The sequence below is a fragment of the Nyctereutes procyonoides genome, unplaced genomic scaffold (genome assembly GCF_905146905.1).
Source record: "Nyctereutes procyonoides isolate TBG_1078 unplaced genomic scaffold, NYPRO_anot_genome, whole genome shotgun sequence".
NCBI lineage: Eukaryota > Metazoa > Chordata > Mammalia > Carnivora > Canidae > Nyctereutes > Nyctereutes procyonoides.
The window spans coordinates 9941226-9962554 of NW_026575024.1; the positions used below are offsets into that span (position 1 = coordinate 9941226).

The 21329-nt window shown below is 48.0% G+C and overlaps 1 protein-coding gene across 1 annotated transcript; it reads left to right on the top strand.

The window, feature by feature from the left end:
• Positions 1-2437: 2437 nt before the first annotated feature.
• Positions 2438-20207, top strand: SALL4 (spalt like transcription factor 4). The gene is given in 4 exon segments (XM_055303601.1): positions 2438-2593; positions 12890-15223; positions 16189-16469; positions 19653-20207. Coding segments are annotated over 4 exon segments (3165 nt in total). The 5' UTR covers positions 2438-2463; the 3' UTR covers positions 20073-20207.
• Positions 20208-21329: the final 1122 nt, after the last annotated feature.

Consider the following 21329-nt stretch of genomic DNA (forward strand, 5'->3'; position numbering starts at 1 on the left):
CATGGAACGTTTCTTTTGGAGGAAAACTTCTCCTTGATTTTTACCTGTAGAATTTACTTCTACAGAGCCTGGAGTTTTCCAGGACAGGCTTAATGTTGCACAAGATTTCTTTTACCCCAATGTTTCCTTGTTTTTATTTTCTTGTCTGCATTCAGCTTCAGGTGCATGACAGGTTTGGGGATACGGTAAGAATTTTGGAGCCGAGTTTAGGGATCAACCACCAATCAGCTCAGCCACTTCCTAATTAAGTCACTTCACGTCTCTGAGCCTCAGTTTCCCTGGGAAGATAAAACAAGGGAGTGTGTGTTTAGGGAGTCTGCGGCACATAACAGCGGCTCAAACAGTAATTATTATCATCATCACTTGGAGATGCAAGCGGCAGTTTTTTGACCTTGTTCTAAGTAGAAATGATGAAACTAACAACTAAAATAAATGTAAGAAACCTTACCTTTAATGAAGTTTTCTTTAAGCCACCAATAAGTCTTGAGCTATAAACCTACTGTACATTCATTTAGATTTCTCAATTACATCTCCTGCCACACCATGTTAAACAGAAAAGGTGTTAGGAATATAAGTAAATTAGTCAGCAAAGCAGGTGTTAATTGGCTTTTTTACTCAGTATGAGAATTCTAAACAGCTTCCATGTATTATTAAACCAAATTCTTACCTTCCCAACTTTGGCCATTGACTGTAATTCTATCTTTTTTGCTTTAGGGGACTTACATAAAACAAAGCGAAGCATTTTCAAGCGGAGACTCAAAAATTGGAAGTTAACCTTCTTTCAGTAAGTTTTTATTGATGGCCATGAATATCAAAAAGATGATCAAGCTGATTTATTCTCCTCCTTGGGATGTCCAAATACCCAGGTGAATGTATTTATGAGCCCAGCATTCTATTTTGCTTGCATTTCTGATGAGCTTACAAGAAACTCTTACAAGCTGGGAACTTGATATATAACTAATGGAGCAAATGCAAGGCACAAATGTGGATGGTTTACAGTTCTCTTACAATGAAGTAAAAGCCAAATAAAGACACAGGCCCGGAGGCGTCATGGAAACACCAATCAAAGACTGAGAAGGCTGAAAATTTCATCATTTATTCGACATTTTTTGAGCATTTACCTTGCGCGAGGCAATTAATGGAATTAAATATAGGGATTTACTGTTATCAATGCGTATACATGTAATATTATACATACACAATTTTAGAAAATGCCAGGTATCCCGGCGTCAGGATGATGCAATCACTCTGAACTATACCCCTTTTTCATAATGAAGTCTTTATTGCAAAAAATTCCAATAAAGATTAGTTTAGTGACACTCAGATACTCTAACAGTACTCATTGCTATTGCATGGGAGATGTAAGAGCATTGTCTCAGCAATAAAATATGATGTTATCAGACATTTATGGCTTTGTGGGGGAAAAAATGCAATTGCTTGCTGTTTTGATATTATCTCTGACTATACTGGCCTTTAATCTGCCTTTTCAGTATTTGGTTTCAGTCATTTTAGAGTGAAAATAAACCCCCAAACCAAAAACCAAGGTCGCCTTTTAACAACAAACCAACCTTTGTGAATATGAATCCTGGGGTTGGGGGGCGGGGGGAGAGGCTATTAGTTAGCATTTAAAGAAAATAAATCACGGTAAAAGGATAATCTGAAATTTTGGAAATTCCAAGGCCACTTGCAGAGTTGCGATGGATTGGGAAGGTCGAATCAAATCAACCACCATGTTCACTCTTCTTCAGGCATCTAGAAATTCCATTTAAGCATCGCCATCAAAAATAAGATGGAAGGTGACACAGGTCACATCCCAGTTTTTTGTTTGCAGGTTTTTTTTGTGTTTTTTTTTTTTTGTTTGTTGGTTGGTTGGTTTTTTTTTTTGTTGTTGTTTGTTTGTTTGTTTTGGTAGATGTAAAAAATCGAGCCAAACTGTTCCACTGAAAAGACCTTCCAACCCCGGCTTGCGCGGATATCAACCTTCCAAAAGTGATTTCTGGAGCGAACGCCACCCCAAACGCTCCTTGCAAAACTTTTACGGACGCTCCAGGTTTTGAATAAGCACACGATTATTTTTAATCTTCTCTCCAAGGACTCAGATAGCTGGGGCGAGGATGGGTCCCCCCCTCCGATTTCGTGCACGATCCAGCCAATCTGAGCCCGGATGCTAATTAGTTGCGCTCCCCCGACGAACACGCCTTTGTCGCCGGCAGGGCCGGACTACAAAGCCCAGAATGCCTCGCCCCTCCCTGATCAATGAGGGCTTATTTAAATGATCTCTGAGGTCTTGGACTCAGGCCAATCAGCTGTCAGGGCTCATGATAAATCGCAATGCATTATTGATAATAATAATTACTGGGACATGCGCGTTCCGGCCGAAGGGGGGTAAATTTCCTAACTCCAGGAATTTGTGGCGGAGTGGGCGAATAACCGCGGCTCTCCAGGCGGCCCGATGCTCGCACCATGTCGAGGCGCAAGCAGGCGAAACCCCAGCACATCAACTCGGAGGAGGACCAGGGCGAGCAGCCCCCGCAGCAGCCGGCCCCGGAGTTTGCAGATGCGGCCGCAGCGGCGCCGGCGGCGGGGGAGCCGGGTGAGCCGGGCTGGGGCGCGCGCCGGGGGCGGGCAGCTTCGCGGGCGCTCGCCGGACCCTGGGAGGCGCGGGCTTCGGGGAGCCAGCGCCCCGCAGCGCGCATTCTGGCCGGCACCGAGATCGGGGGGCCCCGTGCTGGGCGCGCGAGGCACCCTCGCCCCCCACCCCCTCGTTAATTCCACTTTCTTCTTTTTTTTTTTTTTTTCCTCTCTCCACCGCTTGCCTCTCTCGTGTAAGTTTCACCCCCAGGTCTCGTAAGCCTGACCCCCACCCTCTCTGCCCCTCAATTCCTGAAAGGTTCCCTCCTCGTCCCTCGCCCCTTAATTGGTTCCACTCCCCTCGCTGGTAGCCTCCTCCCCCCGCCCCCCCCCCACTTGTAACTTCGGTTCCCCTCCTCCCTCTCTGGCGCCGCTTTTAAAAAGAAAGACCCCGGGGGTTCCCCACCTTTCCCCCTGCCCCCCCTTGGTGGTGGGGGGGCTGTTCTGGGAGGCTGGAGACGGGGCGCGCTCCTGGAAGGCCCCCCCCCCGGGGAGGGCGATCTGTTGCACGCGCCCCTCCCGGGGCCGGGCCGGGCCGGGCGGGGGGGGAGGGGGAGGAGGGGGCGCGACCTCTCCCCACCTCCGGGAGCTGGGGTGCGGGCCACCCGCTCTCTGGAGGTCCCCGAAGAGGGTTGGCGGGGGGAAGGCGCAGGATCTCTCATTAAAAAAAAAAAAAAAAAAAAAATAAGGTTTTAGCTTGCTTTTTTTTTTTTTTTTTTTCTTCCCCCCCCCGTCCTCGCTGGGCTTTGCCGCCCGCCGATCTTCGCCCTAACCTTTCGGGGCCTGACCTCCAGCCATCTTTGATTTCCGACTTCCTAAAAATAACCGCGGCGCGCGGGAGGGGCGCGGGGGCCGGGGGCCGGGGGCGCGGGCGCGCGGCAGCCGCGGCGGGGTGCCCCGGCCTGGAATCCTGCGGGGCTTTTCCGGGGCGCCCGGCTGCCCAGAAGCGCGCCCCGGGGCGCGGGGGGGGGGCGCGGAGAGGTCGGGCCGGGGCTGGGCGGTCGCGGCCGGGGCGAGCTCCCGGGGCGGGGAGGCGCTCGGACCCCGGCCCCTTGCGGAGGAGGCGGCGGGAGCGGGGCGCGCGCCCACCCGGTCTCCCCCCGGCCCCGGCCCGCCAAATTGTCGCCTGATAAGTTTTTAGCTGCGCGTGGGGGGAGGGGGCGTTGTTCACCTCCTCTGGGGCCTTGTGGGTCGTTTTCCCTCCCCTCCCCGCCTGCTTTCTAATTTCTCAGCCGCTCGTGGGAGTGTGCGCTGCAGTCCCAGCCGCTTGAAGCCACCGCTCCGATGGGCGCTGCTTTGGGGCCACCTCCCCCTTCTTGGGGATGTAGTGGGTTTCCCGAATTTATAATGGGCTTAATGTGAATCCCTGTTTTGTTTTGTTTTGTTTTTCACACGCACCCCCCCACGTTCTCCCCCTCCCCCCCCTCCCGCAAATAACATTTTTCCAGGGCAAATGAAAGAGATCAGCTCGACGAGGGGCGGCTGTGCGTTTTCGGGGCGTCTGATGGTCTGGGCAGCGCGCACCCGGGGTCCCAGGGGGATGGACTCTCTTTGTGCCTCGGGTGGGGGGGCGGTGGGGGGAGCGCGTGCAGAGGCTCCGTCGCCTGGCCCACCTGGAACAAAAGGGTTAACCCTCCGCCCGCCCGCTTCCTCCCAAGAGGAGGGGCGAGCTCCGGGCTCTGACCCCTCCCCTGGTTCTGCTCTGACCTCCCCATTCTCCAGCCCCCTTCACTTTTGGTGGGCGCACGCCAGGGGCGCTTTGGGTGGTGGTTGGCACCTTTGCGGGGAGCGTGTCACCGGGCGGCTTCTTCAATGAGCGCGGCTTGGGGTTGGCAGTTAACCCGAGCTAGGCTTGGGCTCTCCGGCCTGGCCGTGCGCTCCGCTCCCTCCACGATTTGGGGGCGCGCGGCAGGGGGGGGGGGGAATCGTTATTGATCGCTGGGGTCCGAGCCGACCGCCGAGTTGCGCGCGGGCGCCCCCTGGAGGCCCTGCCCGGAGCCGCACGCTTTGCCGAGAGGCGGGTCCCCTCGCAGGTACCGGCTCACACCTGATGGGTGGGACGGGCTGCGGGGTGGGGATGCCGAGCGCAGGATGGGCGCCCCTGGCAACTTCAGCCACTGGCTTGCGCGAGCCCGGGCTGTACCTGCTGCTCTCTGGAATTCTTTTCAAGAATTCCTCGATCCTAGAATGTGTTTGCAGGATCTCCAGTTGCCCCCACGGGACCAGAAGGTAGTTTCCCCGGGCAGTTTAAGGACTGCCTTTTTCATCTGAGCAGCCTGTCTGTAGGTACCTGTCTGTATGCTCAGTACATATAGCTGTATAGAGAGACACATAGATCCATATAGGCTGATCTCTATAAATAGATACATAGACCTGTGCAATTTTAAAAAGTTAAAAGACTTGGACCCGGACCTATTTTGCAAAACCAAATTCGAGATCCACTTGTAAAGAATGCAGTTCTTGAGGGAGGAAGGTGGAGTTTGGAGATCAATTAGCAGATCAAAAAATCTGCAGGTGGGCAGTGGACTCACGCTACATATGGGGGGAAATTAGCATTTTCTCAAAAGAGTTTCGAATGCCCTTTGTGCTAAACTGGATTACAACCATCAACGATTAAGATCCCCAAGTTTCAAACAACCGCCTCGCCCCAGTTTCTAAACTGAAATGACCTCCCCTGGCTATAAGGATTTTGAGAAGAGGGCACTTGGAAGTCCCCATTTTAATTGTGGGAGAGGGAGAAATCTCGTTGACAGTAGCTTGCGTGTTGCAGGCCGACTCTCTGTGTTTCGATCATAGTTTCTGATAGAGAAAGGGGCTCCAGCTTGCCCGGAGCCCCCTTTGTTCCGTTAAAAATGAATTACACACATCGGTACTTGGTCATTTCGGCCTCCACTAGCTTCCTCATGGGTGGGGGTGGGGGGGCTGGGGAGCCATCTTGGGAGCAGGAGATGGAGTTAGCACTTCCTCTTTTTAAATGAAGTTAGTGTTTTGGTAGGGTTTAGAGATGTGCATTCCAGTCTGATTGTATGACTTTCAGCTGTGTAACTTTGCGACCTGTCCAATTACTCTGAGCTTTTGGATTTTTCCCTTTATACAAAAGGGGTAGAGAGTCCTGTTCAGATAATTTCAACTGCAGAAGACCCACTGTGTGCTGGCAACGGGATCAGTAATTTAGTTTTGTTCAAAATAACAATGTTTTCGGTTTTATTTGTGTCAAGAGAGTTCTGAACTGCCAACTGAGATGATTCTGCAGTTTTTAAACTGTAGCCTAAGTAAGTGCCGGACACCAGGCTGGGACCTCAAGTACATTATCTTTAACTCTCATTTGTACTCATTTTAGAGTAAACAGTAGCTCCGGGTTGAAAATGGCTTGCTCATGGTTGATTTTTAGCCATGCTTTGAATCCAAGGAGCTGTTTATCATGATCTGACTCTGGTTGGTTATGAGATGGGATTTTCCATCAGTTCCTTTGAAGGAGCCATGATGAGTGTTTAGCTGGTCGAATTTGACGATCTCTTCTCCCTTTTAACATCTGAGCTGTGCTTTTGGGACCTTACATTTAAGAGGTCTTTAGGAAGAGAGTTGGAAATAAAACAGTGTTTGCATTTCATGCTCTGGGCCTTACGGCCCTGGAAAAATCACGGGGAAGAGTTCAACAAGTTCCCTCCTTCATCAACCCTTAACCTGTTGTACTTTTGGTTCATTAAAGAAAGCATCTAAACCATTTTAAAAGACTAAATCCAGACAAGTACTGCATCTCCAGTTACCACCATCCTTTATTATTTTTTTTTTCCAAGTGAATTTCATGACTGTCAAGTCTTTGTTCTGGGAGTGACTCTGTAGAAGGGACTGACAAAAGTCCCTGCCTGCATGGAGTTTACAAGTTTGCTTAAAAGATGAGCCCCAGTTGAAGGAAAATGGGACCCATCTCTTAATGTAAATAGCAGAACTCAAGACACATTAACAGCTGTTACAACCTTCTTTGATTCTTCTACTGTTCTTCCTTTTCAGCAGAGTCCCTGAATTTTGATCCAAGACTGTTTGGAACAAGTTTTTAGCTCTTAATTAAGTAGAACTTAATTATAGCTCTAACTTGCCATGTATGAATTGAGTTAAAGCCCTGTTACTTAAGTGTTTCTCGGATTGCTGAGTTGAGATGTAAAAGTAAACCGTAAATGGGAGCTTTCTTTTAGCTGGTTCAAAGGAAATCTTTTACTTTTGTTTTTTGGTGAGCAATTATCCTGTGGGTGGGAGAGGGTTGAAGATATTGTATACTTTAGATAATCTACTCATTGTGATTCTTTTAATATAGAAATGGGGAGGGAGATAAGCTTGAGTCGTAATGCTTTTCTCAAGATTATACAGGTTTTATTTTTTAAGCATTTTCGGGTCTCCAGAATTTGATTGGCTTCTAGTAGATGAGCTTTTCTTCTATACAATAGTAAGAGTATTTTCTATCCATTTGGCAGTGATTGAATCTAAGACCCCTGCTGGGTTTACTGCATTCTTCCAACTTATTGGATAACTAGATGCTGAGAGATAACATTCCTAAAATTCGGAGTGGGGGTGGGGTGGAAAGATGGGAGAACTAGTTGCCGGGTAATCTCTCTGAACTTTGCTTTTTCCTTTCGGGAAGGGTTAACTTAAGCGGAGCAGGCAATTGTTCATAACTCAGTCCTCTTACTCTCGGGCAAATAAGGCTTCGGTATTTGCCAGCGGTGGTCTGGATGTAGAAGTACGTTTTACTGCACATGCATTCAGAGCTGCCGCTGTTTTAAGACTCAAGTGGGATGTTGCTGGCTTTGCATCCAGGCTACAGAAGAGGCCAGCCTGTGTATACAGTGAAGGCAAGCTGGTATTCAGGTTGTAAATCACTCTTGGAAACTGTTAGATCCTTCTAGTGCCGAGGGCTTAACCTTTTTTGTGCCATAGATTCCTTCTCAACAGAATGTATTTTTTTTAAAGCAAAAAATACACAGAAAATACCAAGGAAGTAAACTGCATTTGAAATGGTTATCAAAACCCAAAGCATTTACAATATAATAATATGCTTCTTTATGAAGACATTAAATAAGATTAGCACAGCTGGTCAGGTGACCCAGAATTCCCGGTAATGTAACAGCATTCACGTCATATGAAAAGATCTGCTTTTTCTACAAATAACACCGTGGGGTGTTTCCTACATTTGTAATGGAAAGAAATGTTAAATTTTAGTTCGGATTAGTGAAAACAAAGATCTTTTTTTTTCCCCTTATCTAATTTCATGGACTACAGTTAAAGAATGCTAGTTTAGAACCTGCTTTCAATGAAGGAATATTGTCCCCAAGGGGGTAAACATTTTTTGAGGGAGCAGGGACAGAAAACTTGCTAAGTGTGGCTTGTAGCCTTCCTAAGGACCACAGTGCATAACATATAAACACAGACATATTTGTGGTATTAAAATTTCAAGGAGGGGGCCGGTAGTTAGGAAAACAAAGCTTTAGAACCCTCCATAGAAGCATGAAATAAAGTTTGAGAAACTCTGTTCTAGAAGAAACCAAATGAGTCCACCAAGTTGTAGTGCCCCTCTAGATAGTACTTAAGAATACAATCCCTGATCTTTTTCTAGTTAGCAGCTTGTTACCTTGAGCCTGAGCCTCAGTTTCCACGATGACAAATTGGGATCGCGGACGCTAGCTTGATTACGTGGCTGCAGAGATGAGTGGGTTAAGGGTGCAATAGCATGTGCTTTGTTGCTTGTGGAGGGTGGTGGTGGTGGTTTTCCTGACAGTGGAATGGGCATTCTTGCATGGACTTTATTGGAGATTTCCAGAAGTTAAAATGGTGGAGTCCAAGGGCTTCAACATGCTAATGAAAAAGAAACCATAGTACAAAAGTGGATACTTTTGAAGTTTTCTCTTACATCTCAGTCTGTGGCCTTAACGCTCTCAAGAGCTAGAGCCCACCAGTAGTTTCTCTTACTTTAGACGGAAATTTTCCCCGTACATGTTTATATCTTTATCCACAAACACAGATGGGACCACAGATAGACAGCCCCTTCTCTTCTTCCTCTTGAAATAAATCCTGGGCAGTTGTCCTCTAGAGCAGCACATGTAACCTAGATCTGCTTGATTTTTGTAGTCTCCTTTTTTTCTGTACCCTGATGTATTTAACCTGAACCTTACGGCTTGACCAGAGTTTGCTGTTTGTTAATCTGAGAAATGCATCCCTGTATTTCATACAGTAAATTCCCAACAAGGGTCAAAGGAGAACTGCACTAACCTGGTGACCTGGTAACCACAGTGCTCAGAAGGAGCTGTAGCTCTTTGTCGGCACCTACCAATAGTGTGTATTTCCCTCCCAAGAGGAACTTGTTCAAAAGTTCTACTTTTTGAAGTTCTTGATGCACAGTTGCCAGAACTGCTTTTCCAGAAAGAGTGCCCCATAACACCCACTCTAACACCTCATTTCAAGTACTGGGAAAGTGTAGGGATAGATCTTATATTCTGGGAATTGACAAATATTTTTTTAAGTTGATTCTTGAACTGTAACTGGGAACAGTATTAGGACTGCAAGGAAAGAGGTGTACTTAACCTATTGAACTTCACCTGGAAAAGTAGCAGGGGTGCGTTGTGTCCTAACTTTTAAAGTAACTTCTGAGAGTCCCAGAAAGATAGTAGTGTGTGTCCTAGCCCTCTTTTCCCTTCCTTGCCAACTTTTTTTTTTTTTTTTTTAAGATTTAGTTTATTTATTGGTAAGAGACACAGAGAGAGAAGTAGAGACACAGGCAGAGGGAGAAGCAGGCTCCCTCTGGGAGCCCAATGCGGGACTCATCCCAGGGCCCCAGGATCATGACCAAAGGCTCAAACCCTGAGCCACCCAGGTGCCCCACCTTCCTTGCCAACTCAACCCCTCAGGCTTTTCTGTGGTCCCTGGTGTGTCTTTGAGAGGAAAGATAGTTGCAGTGTTAACAGAAGAAACATTATGGTAGGAAGGAGGGAGGATCTGGGTCTCCCAAGCCTGGGTTTTAATATTGACCCTGCAGGGTTTTTTTTGTTTAAGACTTTATTTACTTATTCGTGACAGGGAGAGACCTAGGCCTAGGGGAGAAGCAGGCTTCCTGTGGGGAGCCTGATGTGGGACTGGATCCCAGGACCCCAAGATCACTCCCTGAGCCAAAGGCAGACACTCAACCACCGAGCCACCCAAGTGCCCCCTTGCCCTGCAGTTTATCAGTTGTATTACCTTGGGCAAAATGAAGTCCTCTGTCCCTCAGTTCCCCTCTTGGTAAAACAATAATAGCCCCTACCTCATAGAGTTATAACCTATGAATTGTTCAGAATTATACTTGGCACATAGTAAGAATTCAGAAATTATAACTTTTTGTTTAAATTTTTTTATTTACTTATGATAGTCACAGAGAAGAGAGAGAGGCAGAGGGAGAAGCAGGCTCCATGCACCGGGAGCCTGATGTGGGATTCGATCCCGGGTCTCCAGGATAGCGCCCTGGGCCAAAGGCAGGCGCTAAACCACTGCGCCACCCAGGGATCCCTCTATAACTATTTTTTAATTGTGCTACCTTGGGCAAGTCATGATACCTGAATTTGTTTTTCTCATCTGTAAATGGAGCTGATATTGAATCGATTGGATGAATACAGTATGAGGTACCAAGAGGTCCCTAGTCGGAACTACAGACAGTAGTACCAGGGTCATCTTTTCACCATGGGGTCCCTATCTCCCCTGGTTTGGGCACAGTAGGAGGTGGGAAGTATTGGGAAATGAGTTAAGCATTCAGTGACCATTTTTATAAGCTTTGTTCGGTTTGCCCAGCTAACCATTTGAGCCATTAGAGACAGAAGATGTAGAGAAACTCTTTCCTGAGCACCTGCATATCTGCACTTTGCCCAGATCCCATCCAGGATGGTGTCAGGCACATTAGTAGGCACTTGACACATTTGTTGTTGTTTTTTAAGATTTATTTATTTATTTGAGAGCAAGCAAGTGAGCACACAGAGGGAGAGGGAGAAGCAGACTCCCCACTGAGCAGGGAGCCCAGTTGCTGGGCTCAATCCAGGACCCCCCGGGGTTCGTGACCTGAGCCGGAAGACAGACACTTAACTGAGCCACTCAGGCGCCCTGACACAGCTAACTGAATCACTTGACTTAACCCAGGCATAGCTACCTTATGAGGCTTTCATGATTATGGATGTTTCAGGCAAATTCTGAAGGGTAAGGCTACCATATCAGACCTGTTGTTCACAGGTAAGTGCTGGAATAACCCTAACCTGCTTTCCCTACCCTGGCAGGCCGGACCTCTTTGTAGCTAGCTGTTGGCTCTTTCTCCCTGGCCCACCCCTAACCCAAACACACCTTACAAAACTTGATGTAGGCCACCTTAACATAAATTTTAAAGAACCACTTTTTGAAACTCTGAAATCTATAGATCTTAAGAAAAATACACTTTCCTTTTCCAAGATCTGTTCTTTCCCCATACTCTGGACTCTTCTGTCAAAACCCCATAATTTTAGGGAGTACAGTCCCCCAAGGAGTTGAGAGGCAAACTATATTAGTTTGCTTTTAAAAGTAATGATTTCTTAAAAGTGATGTGTATCTTTCTTGGCCTTTTCCCATGCATTCATACGTTTCACAGAGGTTTTATTTTAAACAAAAATGGTCACAATTTACGTATTCTGCAGTCTGTTTCTTTCACCTAACTCTCTCCATGTTGGGGCATACAGAAGTTATATGCCACTTTTGCTGTGTGAGTGAATCAAAATTGACAGTAGCTGCTAGAAAAATTTCTGTTAAAAAAAAAACACCCACAAAAAATAACCCTTCTTACATGGGTCTTTGTGTACTTGTGCAATTATCTGTGTGGTTTAGAGCATACGCCAAGCATTGCTGACTCCGAGGCATACCTCTATGACTTCTTAGTGGGGGAGTGTACGTATAATCGGATAGCCAGGAAATGAGAGCAATAAAGTAGCTTAGAGAGGCTCTTCCCCCAGCTTTTTTTTGCTTTCAGGACCCAGGCGTCTGGATAAAGCCACAGCAAGATGGGCATTTTAATGTGCCTGTTAACATTAACCCTGAAGGGAATAGGACTTAATTACAAAAGAAATCCATGGACTAAGCCTTTTTAGGGATGTAACTGCCCAGAATAGGAATATGTTTGATTTTTGTATATTTCATTTCGGATAAATAACAGTAGTCGACGTTGCAAGTACAGGGAGAAGAATGAAGCCCATCGTTCCCATCCCCTCTGTCCATTCTCGGGCTTCTCTCTTGACATAATGGTTTATTAAACCCTTTTAGTGTCCTGACTATTAAGGCATTTCTCTAGTTGTTGCGTGATCTGTAAGGTCATCAAAGTCTTTAGTCACGGCCTTCCTAGAACATGAAATCTTTCCTTTTGTCTGTGTCTCATAGGAGAATATTCCTAGGAGCATCCACTTGGCCTTCCTGTGTGCATGTGCCCTGGTCTCCATGTTTTCAGTGAATTTGGCACTGCTATCATGATTGTTGGCACCTTGAAAGTGGGAAGGTGCCCAGGTTGACACTGAGTGATTTACAGCAGTTTCGCTTTCAGTGGCCCCAAGATGGGGATGATCGGCCATATTTGAGCAGGTTTCCATTATTTATAGTCACCGCGTGAGACCCATTGGCCTTTGCAGGCTCACTCTGAGTGGGGTGCAGAGCTCCAAGGGGATTATTTAAATAATAATTGTAGGATTTCCTAGGGTTTCTGTAGCAAATTGCTACAAATCAAATGACTTAAAACAACAGATTGAGGCTAATGGTTCTGGAGGCCAGACATGTGAACTTGAGGTGTTGGCGGGGATGGTTCCTTCTGGAAACTGAGGAAGAAACCGTTCCAAGCCTCCTTTCTATCTCCTGTTGGCTTCTGGCACTCCTGGCTTCCGGCCACCAGGTTCCTTCATAGGGCCTTACTTGTTCCATCTGTCTTTTCCCTGTCCCTTTAAGAACATCAGGCGTTGGGTTAGGGACCCTCCCAATTACATTTGCAAAGATCCTGTTCCGAATAAGTTCACATGCACAGGTGCTGAGTATAAGGACTTGGGTGTCTTTTGCGGGGGACACAGTTCAACCCACAACACAAATGGTTGGTTCAGTCAGTCCTTTCGGATGCCTGGGTCCCTCTGACAGTCTTCTCCCTGTTAGGACACAGGTTGTGAAGCTGTGGTTCTTCCCTAGAAACCGCCCCCCCCCCCCCACCCCTTCTTGGGCACCATTCTTAGCTTTTCCTCTCTTGTCCCAGGTGCTCCAATGAACCACCCGGGGACTGGCAGTGAAGCCAACAGGGATGGAATGACTGCAAAGAGGACTCGTCGGGAGGAGACTCACATCTGTGAGAAATGCTGTGCAGAGTTCTTCAGCTTCTCGGAGTTCTTAGAACATAAGAAAAATTGCACTAAAACCCCACCGGTGCTCATCATGAATGACAGCGAGGGGCCGGTGCCTCCGGAGGAGTTCCCCGGGGCCGCGCTCGGCCACCCGCCGCACAGCCCAGGCGGTAAGGAGGGTCACAGGGAGGATGGCGGCGGCTCGGGGGAGCTGAAGGAGAAGCTGGGTGCCGAGTCTGTCGTGTACCTGAAGGCCGAGACCGCCCTGCCCACCGCGTCCCAGGACATAAGCTATCTACCCAAAGGCAAAGTGGCCAACACTAATGTCACTCTGCAAGCACTGCGGGGCACCAAGGTGGCGGTGAACCAGCGCAGCGCCGAGGCGCCGCTGGCCCCCGTGCCCGGCGCCAGCAGCATCCCGTGGGTCCTGGAGCAGATCCTGTGCCTGCAGCAGCAGCAGCTGCAGCAGATCCAGCTCACTGAGCAGATCCGCGTGCAGGTGAACATGTGGGCCTCGCACGCCCTCCACTCGGGCGTGGCGGGAGCGGACACCCTCAAGACCCTGGGCAGCCACATGTCCCAGCAGGTTTCCGCGGCCGTGGCCTTGCTCAGCCAGAAAGCCGGCAGCCAGGGCCTGTCTCTGGACTCCTTGAAACCAGCCAAGCTACCTCACGCAAACATCCCTTCCACCGCCAGCTCCCAGGGGCTGGCGTCCTTCGCCCTGAAGCCCGACGGGACGAGGGTGCTGCCGAACGTCATGTCGCGCCTTCCTGGTGCTTTGCTACCTCAGGCCCCAGGCTCTGTGGTCTTCCAGAGCCCTTTCTCCACCGTGGCGTTAGACCCGTCCAAGAAAGGGAAGGGGAAGCCACCGAACGTGTCCCCGGTGGAGGCCAAACCCAAAGACGAGGCCGTCCTCTGCAAGCACAAGTGTAAGTACTGTAGCAAGGTTTTTGGGACCGATAGCTCCCTGCAGATCCACCTCCGCTCCCATACCGGAGAGAGACCCTTCGTGTGCTCTGTCTGTGGCCACCGGTTCACCACCAAGGGCAACCTCAAGGTGCACTTTCATCGACATCCCCAGGTGAAGGCCAACCCCCAGCTCTTTGCCGAGTTCCACGACAAAATGACGGCAGGCAATGGCATTCCCTATGCACTCTCTGTACCCGTCCCCGTAGATGAATCGAGTCTCTCTTTAGACAGCAAACCTGTCCTTGTAACAGGGACCCCCGGTCTAGGGCTACCTCAGAATCTCTCTTCAGGGACTAACCCCAAGGACCTCCTGGGCGGCCCTCTGCCCAACGACCTGCAGCCCGGGCCTTCCCCAGAAAGTGAGGATGGATCCCTACTGTCTGGGGGGGGGCCAAACCACACTTCCCCGAGGGTTGGTGGCTTCCAAGGGAGTGGGACCCCCGAGCCGGGGTCAGAGACCCTGAAATTACAGCAGCTGGTGGAGAACATCGACAAGGCCACCACCGACCCCAACGAATGTCTCATTTGCCACCGGGTCTTGAGCTGCCAAAGCTCCCTCAAGATGCATTACCGCACCCACACCGGGGAGAGGCCGTTCCAGTGCAAGATCTGTGGTCGGGCCTTCTCCACCAAGGGCAACCTGAAGACGCACCTCGGGGTTCACCGGACCAACACGTCCATAAAGACGCAGCACTCGTGCCCCATCTGCCAGAAGAAGTTTACGAACGCGGTCCTGCTGCAGCAGCACATCCGGATGCACATGGGCGGCCAGATTCCCAACACGCCTCTGCCCGAGAACCCCTGTGACTTTGCGGGTCCCGAGGCCACGATGGTCAGTGAAAATGGCAGCGCGGGTGCCACCTGTCACGATGACGTCATTGAGAGCATCGACGTGGACGAGCTGGGTCCCCAGGACGCTTCGGGCAGCTCCCTGAAGGTCCCCGTGCCGCTTCCCAGCGTCCACTCGGCATCCCCCACTCTCGGGTTCGCCGTGACGGCCGCCCTAGATGCCCCGGGGAAGGTGGGTCCTGCTCCTCTTGTCCTGCAGCGGCAGAGCAGCAGAGAAAACGGCTCGGTGGAGAGCGACGGCTTGACCAACGACTCGTCGTCCTCGGTGATGGGGGACCAGGAGTACCAGAGCCGAAGTCCAGATGTGCTGGAGACCGCGTCCTTCCAGGCCCTGTCCCCGGCCAATAGCCAGGCAGAGAGCATCAAGTCCAGGTCTCCTGATGCTGGTGGCAAAGCAGACAGCTCCGAGAACAGCCGCACTGAGATGGAAGGTGATAGAGCTTTGGATTTAACTTAGGTCCATTTTGGGCACAAGGTCATCCAAGAGGCACCTGGGTTGAACTTGGCAAATGGACAGTATGATGTATGCAAAGCAGCTCCTTTGTAGGACAGTTAGCCTCTCTGTACTTCTGGGTAGAGGGCAATTAGAACTACCTCTGTCCTAGCACTAATGATGTCCTTTTATTTACGGTGGTTAATGCAAATTGGGTATGGACAGCACACTTGTTGGTTCTTAACTTTCGTGTTTGAGCCCCAGGGAGACTTTGGGTAATCTGAAGGAAATGATCCAGTAAGGAGAATGTTTGAGAAAGTGGGCACTGCTGTTTGGCCAACTGAGATAAGCCATAGTTCCTTGAGTCTGAGGTCCCACTCCCTAACCTAAGGTTCATAGATTAATAACTTTTGGCGGGGGGACGGGGGGGCAGTATGAGGAGGAGAATCCATTTTAAATGCACATATAAATTGTGGGATACCAGTTGATAGCCTTAATGGTGAAATGGGAGAACTGCTACATCGTAGAATGAAATAAGGCTGGTGTCCCGGCATACTTGAAAGATAACTTTTTATAAATAGTTTTTATGTATTTTAAGTAAACTCTATACACCCAACATGGGGCTCGAACCCACAACCCTGAGATAAAGAGTCACATGCTCCACCAACTGAGCTAGCCAGGCATCCCTTAAAGGTAACTGTTAATGCAGGAACTTGTATTTCAGTGGTTGTGGTGTTGCCTATATCTCTACACCAAAATGGTGAGTTTTTCAAGGTATTTGGGTCGTTACTCATGGGCAGGTCAATGGGCTCAAGAGGAAAGCTGCCTCCAAAGTACACATTTCTCCAAACCTCTTCCTAGGCTCTCGGTAGGCAGTTGTCCTCAGTCAGAGCGCTTTTTTGGTTTGAGACGGATGGAGTATGGGATGATAAAGGTTTGGGGTTTCTTTTCTCTGGATACCAGGTCGTAGCAGTCTGCCATCAGCATTTATCCGAGCCCAGCCAACCTATGTCAAAGTTGAAGTCCCTGGTGCGTTTGTTGGACCTGCGACCATGTCCCCAGGCATGACACCTTTGCTAACGGCCCAGCCACGCCGACAGGCCAAACAACACGGCTGCACACGGTGTGGGAAGAATTTCTCCTCGGCGAGCGCTCTTCAAATTCACGAGCGGACTCACACTGGGGAGAAGCCTTTCGTGTGTAACATATGTGGGCGAGCTTTTACCACCAAAGGCAACTTGAAGGTGAGTCTCTTCAGGCTCTCAGTGGGGATGGGGCTGGGTGTCCTTACTGGTGTGAATCCATCTATGATGAATTTTCCATGGAGACCAATGGGATGCTGTATAGTCACATCCCACGGCTGGCTCTCGAAATATGCATGTTTTCTCCTATCTCTGAATTGAGATACTTCTTACTGACAGTGTTTGATGAAATTGATAATATAATGAAATTGATCATTTTTCCCCTAATCTTAGCAGCACCTGAAATAGTGACACATTTTGCAAATACTGCTCTGTAGGAACGGGCCACATGGTCTATTGGATGCTCCTGTATCTTAGTATAAAGTAGTTACACAAAGGGTAGTTTTCCCTCCAATATTGGGGCCGACCGTAACCTCTCAACAATAATTCTGTAGATAGGTAAAATCCAGTCTGGAAACAGATGATAAATGTCACATGGGGTGACAATATTGACAACTCACCGTTGGATTTGTGTTTGCCTTCGCACTTGGTGACCACCCTGTATTCTTAGCCTGCTTGGTACCTGTTTTCTTAGCCTGCTAGGCTGAACTAAATACCATGAGTTAGACATGGATAGGATAGCCGTACTCAAGGAGTTAAAGAAAAGAGCCTCCAGATTATCAGCTGTGCTTTTAAAACCCAGCCGCTAGGTCCTTCCAGAGAATGGCCTCTATCTATTGTTAGATTCTACCTAAGATTTTACCAGAGAGATGGGGAGGAGACTTGCCCATATCTGGAATGACAGTGGCCTGTATAAGAACAAAGCATTGGGGACCTCGGGTTTTCCTTCTAGTCCTGCCTGTGGTTTACATGAGATGTTCTCTATATCTCTTTTCCACTTTTTTTTTTAAAGATTTATTTCTTTATTTATTCATGAGAGAGAGAGAGAGGCAGAGACACACACAGGCAGAGGAGAAGCAGGCTCCATGCAGGGAGCCCGACACGGGACTCAATCCCCGGGACTCCAGGATCGCATCCTGGGCCAAAGGCAGGCGCCAAACCTCTGAGCCACCCAGGGATCCCCTCTTCTCCACTTCTCTGCAGGAGTAGAATAGTTGAGTTGAATTCTTGTGGCTCAAAATAAAGGTTAAAACTTCTTGAAGTTGACCTATAAGACTGTCTATCATTTAAAAAGTTAAACATCAAAAACAAGCTATATTCTTTTTTTTAACTTTTTAGTTGGCGAACATGTCAGGGAAGGAGCATGGAGTAACTTAATCTCTGGTACCAACTAAATTAGTTCCCAGTCCCTGGGATCAATCCAAGGAAGGTCTGGAGCTCTTTTTTTTTTAAGATTTTATTTTATTCATGAGAGACACAGAGAGAAGGCAGGGACACAGGCAGAGGGAGAAGCAGGCTCCCTGTGGGGAGTCTTATGCAGGACCCGATTCCAGAACCCCGGGATCACACCCTGAGCCAAAGGCAGATGCTCAACCGCTGAGCCACCCAGGCGTCCCTGGAGCTCCTTTTGCTGCACACATGGCTTTGGGCAGATGGCTCCTCATGGTTCGGTTTCCCAGTCACGGGGACAATGGTAGCAACAACTTCAGAGTTGTCCAGGAGATTAAATGATTTGTATTAGTAAAGCACTTCAAGTTAAGCCTGTAACATCTTAACCACTTACAGCAATTAAGAGCAAGTTACGTCAGAGCCCACTGGCAAGAGCCCACTGGCAAGACAACGGCTAACTTCTCAAGATGTCATCCTGTGGATTGAAATTAGGTTACTTGAGAAACGGAACACCCACCACATTTTCCAGCTCGCTTTAAAACTTGAAAGGGATTTAGAAACTCAAAAGCTAGACTAGGAAAATAATTCTAGAAGGGAGGCCAAGGGAGCACCTGGGTGGCTCATTGAGTTGGGCATCTGCCTTCAGCTCAAGTCATGATCTTGAGGTCCTGGAATCAAGCCCCAAGTCAGGCTCCCAGCTCAATGAGGAGACTACTTCTCTCCCCACCCCTCCCCCTGCTTGTGTTCTTTTAGATAAATAAAATCTTAAAAAAGAAAAGGCCAAGTAGAAGGAGCAATAGGTAGTAGGACTTATCATCAGAAGAGCTCTTGACTTGTCTACCACCCTAGAATAACTTAGCATTCATTCCCCATGACCTCTGTGGTGGTGATTACGATCATTGACCTACTGTATATTTGGTAGGTCAGCTCCATCAGGGCAGTGTCTGTTTTGTTCAAAGGTTACTTTTTTTTTTTTTTTTAAGGATTTTATTTCAGAGAGAGAGCACAAGGGGGGGAGGGTGGCAGAGGGAGAAGGAGAACCAGGATCCCCACGGAGCAAGGAAGCCCAATGTGGGGCTCCATCCCAGGATCCTAGGATCATGACTTGAGTTGAAGGCAGGCACTTAACTGACTGAGCCACCCAGGTACCCCAAAGGTTATTTCATTAACTCAAGTTTTTATTCAGGTAATTGTGGACTCCCGTGCAGTGAGAATTAGTAGATCCTCCCATACTTTGCCCAGTATCCCCCAGTGGTAGAATTTTGCAAAACTGTAATGTAAATAATAACCAGGGTATTGACATGGGTGCAACCTACTGATCTTAAAGGTTTTCCCATTTTTTTTTAAGCTTGTTCTTTTTCTATTATTTTCCAGTTTTTTAAAAAAGATTTTATTTATTCATGAGAAACACGAGAGAGAGAGAGAGAGAGAGAGAGAGAGAGAGAGAGAGAGAGAGGCAGAGACACAGGCAGAGGGAGAAACAGGTTCCATGTTGGGACTTCAGGATCACGCCCTGGGCCAAAGGCAGGCACTAAACCCCTGAGCCACCCAGGGATCCCCCCTTCCCATTGTATTTGTACTCAGTGTATGTTTATGTGTTAAGTTCTGTACAATGTTATTACCTGTGTAGGTTTATTATCCACAAATTTTAACCCCAGCGCTTGAGAATGGCTGGTGCATAGTAAATGTTCCTGTAATTTTGCTTACGTGAACAGTGGGATGGGGACAGAATTGGAGCAAATGTCCCTGCCTTGGTTGTCTTAACTTGCCTCTAGGCAGGAATGTGGGCCCATTGTTGCCAAATCATCTGATTTTCCGCCCCCCCTCCCCCCACAAGAGAACAGGTATCTGGATTTTTTTAATGTTCAAACTCCTATGCAGACAGACTGGCTTGCCCACGTGCACACTATCACATCTCTGTTTTGGTGGAAACCTTTCTGTTCCTATCCCCCATAGGTCCACTATATGACGCATGGGGCGAACAATAGCTCGGCTCGCCGTGGGAGGAAGCTGGCCATCGAGAACACCATGGCTCTGTTAGGAACTGATGGGAAGAGAGTCCCTGAGATGTTTCCAAAGGAAATCTTGGCCCCTTCGGTGAACATGGACCCTGTCGTGTGGAACTAGTACACCACCATACTCAATGGAGGTCTGGCCATGAAGACCAATGAGATCTCTGTGATCCAGAGTGGGGGGATTCCTACCCTCCCAGTCTCCCTGGGGGCCAGCTCCATTGTGAACAACACCACTATCTCCAAGATGGATGGCTCCCAGTCTGCCATCAGTGCTGAAGTGGAAAAACCAGGTGCTGCCGACAGCGTCCCCAAACACCAATTCCCTCACTTCCTCAAAGAAAATAAGATTGCAGTCAGCTAAGCTCTTTGTCGAGGGAGAAATGCAGGCAGAATGACCTCTAGAACTCTACTACTTTTTTTTTTCCTTGTTAAAAGAAACCATCTCCTCCTGTTTTTCTTACTGATGTGCAAATGATGTTTACAGTTGTGATCACAACCTCAGGCAAGTCCTACAATCAGATGTTGTTATGCTGCTTTGCAAAAAAAAAAAAAAAATTGAAAAAATCGAAAAAATCAAAAAAGAGAAAAGAAATTGAAAAAAAATTGAAAAAGAAAAAAACAAAAAATACTAAAACATATACAGACTAGAATTTTTTTTTTCTTTAATTTTGGAAAGAAGCGGGTCCTGCAAAGTAGCGTTGTTACTTGCGACAAACTGTATACATAAAATCTTTGTACAACCAAGAGTAACTATTTCCAAAGACTATCCTATTTCAAGTTGGAACTTACTGAACTACAATGGACAAGACAACTGTTAGCCTAATTGGGGGAGGGGGTACTGTATACTTCCCTGGTGACTGTATGCGGGTACATGGACAAGATCTGGCATCTGTTTAGGGACCTGTTTCGTATGACACCCGCCCCCCCATCCCTGTACCCATCCTTCCTTTTTTTTTTTTTTTTGTTCCTGAATGTACTTTTTTTTTTTTCTTTAAGGTTGTAGAATTACAAAATTCCTTCAACCTTGGGACCTTAGGTAGGATACCCTCAAATGGACTGGTTTAGTCCTTAGGGAGTCAATGTGTGTTGCTGCTTATTTAAATAGAGTTCATTCGGAGCCCCAAGAGTGCCAATGTACTCCCTATGCTTTCCAGATGCCTCCTTCCTGAGCCACCAGGAGGGCTAGGCACCTAAGCAGGGACCCTCAGGTGACTTAATTTGGTTCGCCAGTGCCTACTCGATCAAAGACCTGGGTTTTCCTTCTTGAAGAAACTCACGGAAAGGGCATATTTCTTACAGGTTCACATACTACTTTGTACAAAAAAATGTCCTTGGTGCAGCTTATGCCAAGTTAGTATGAAGATTGTTCTTGAGTATTGCATGAAGGCTACGATGTTCGAACGGGCAAGTCATGGGTGTGAAAGCTTTAATTTATCTACCTCATTTATTTTTTATTTTTGTAGCCATAGTGTCTATTTTCCTATTTTATGACCGCTGAAGTGTTCTGACGCCCTGTCTTAAACCTGAGTTGATGTGTGATGGGAGCAGCTGGACGTTGAAGATACTTTCATGATTTTTTTTTTTAACTCTCACCCCCCCCCCCCGCCTTTTTTGTATA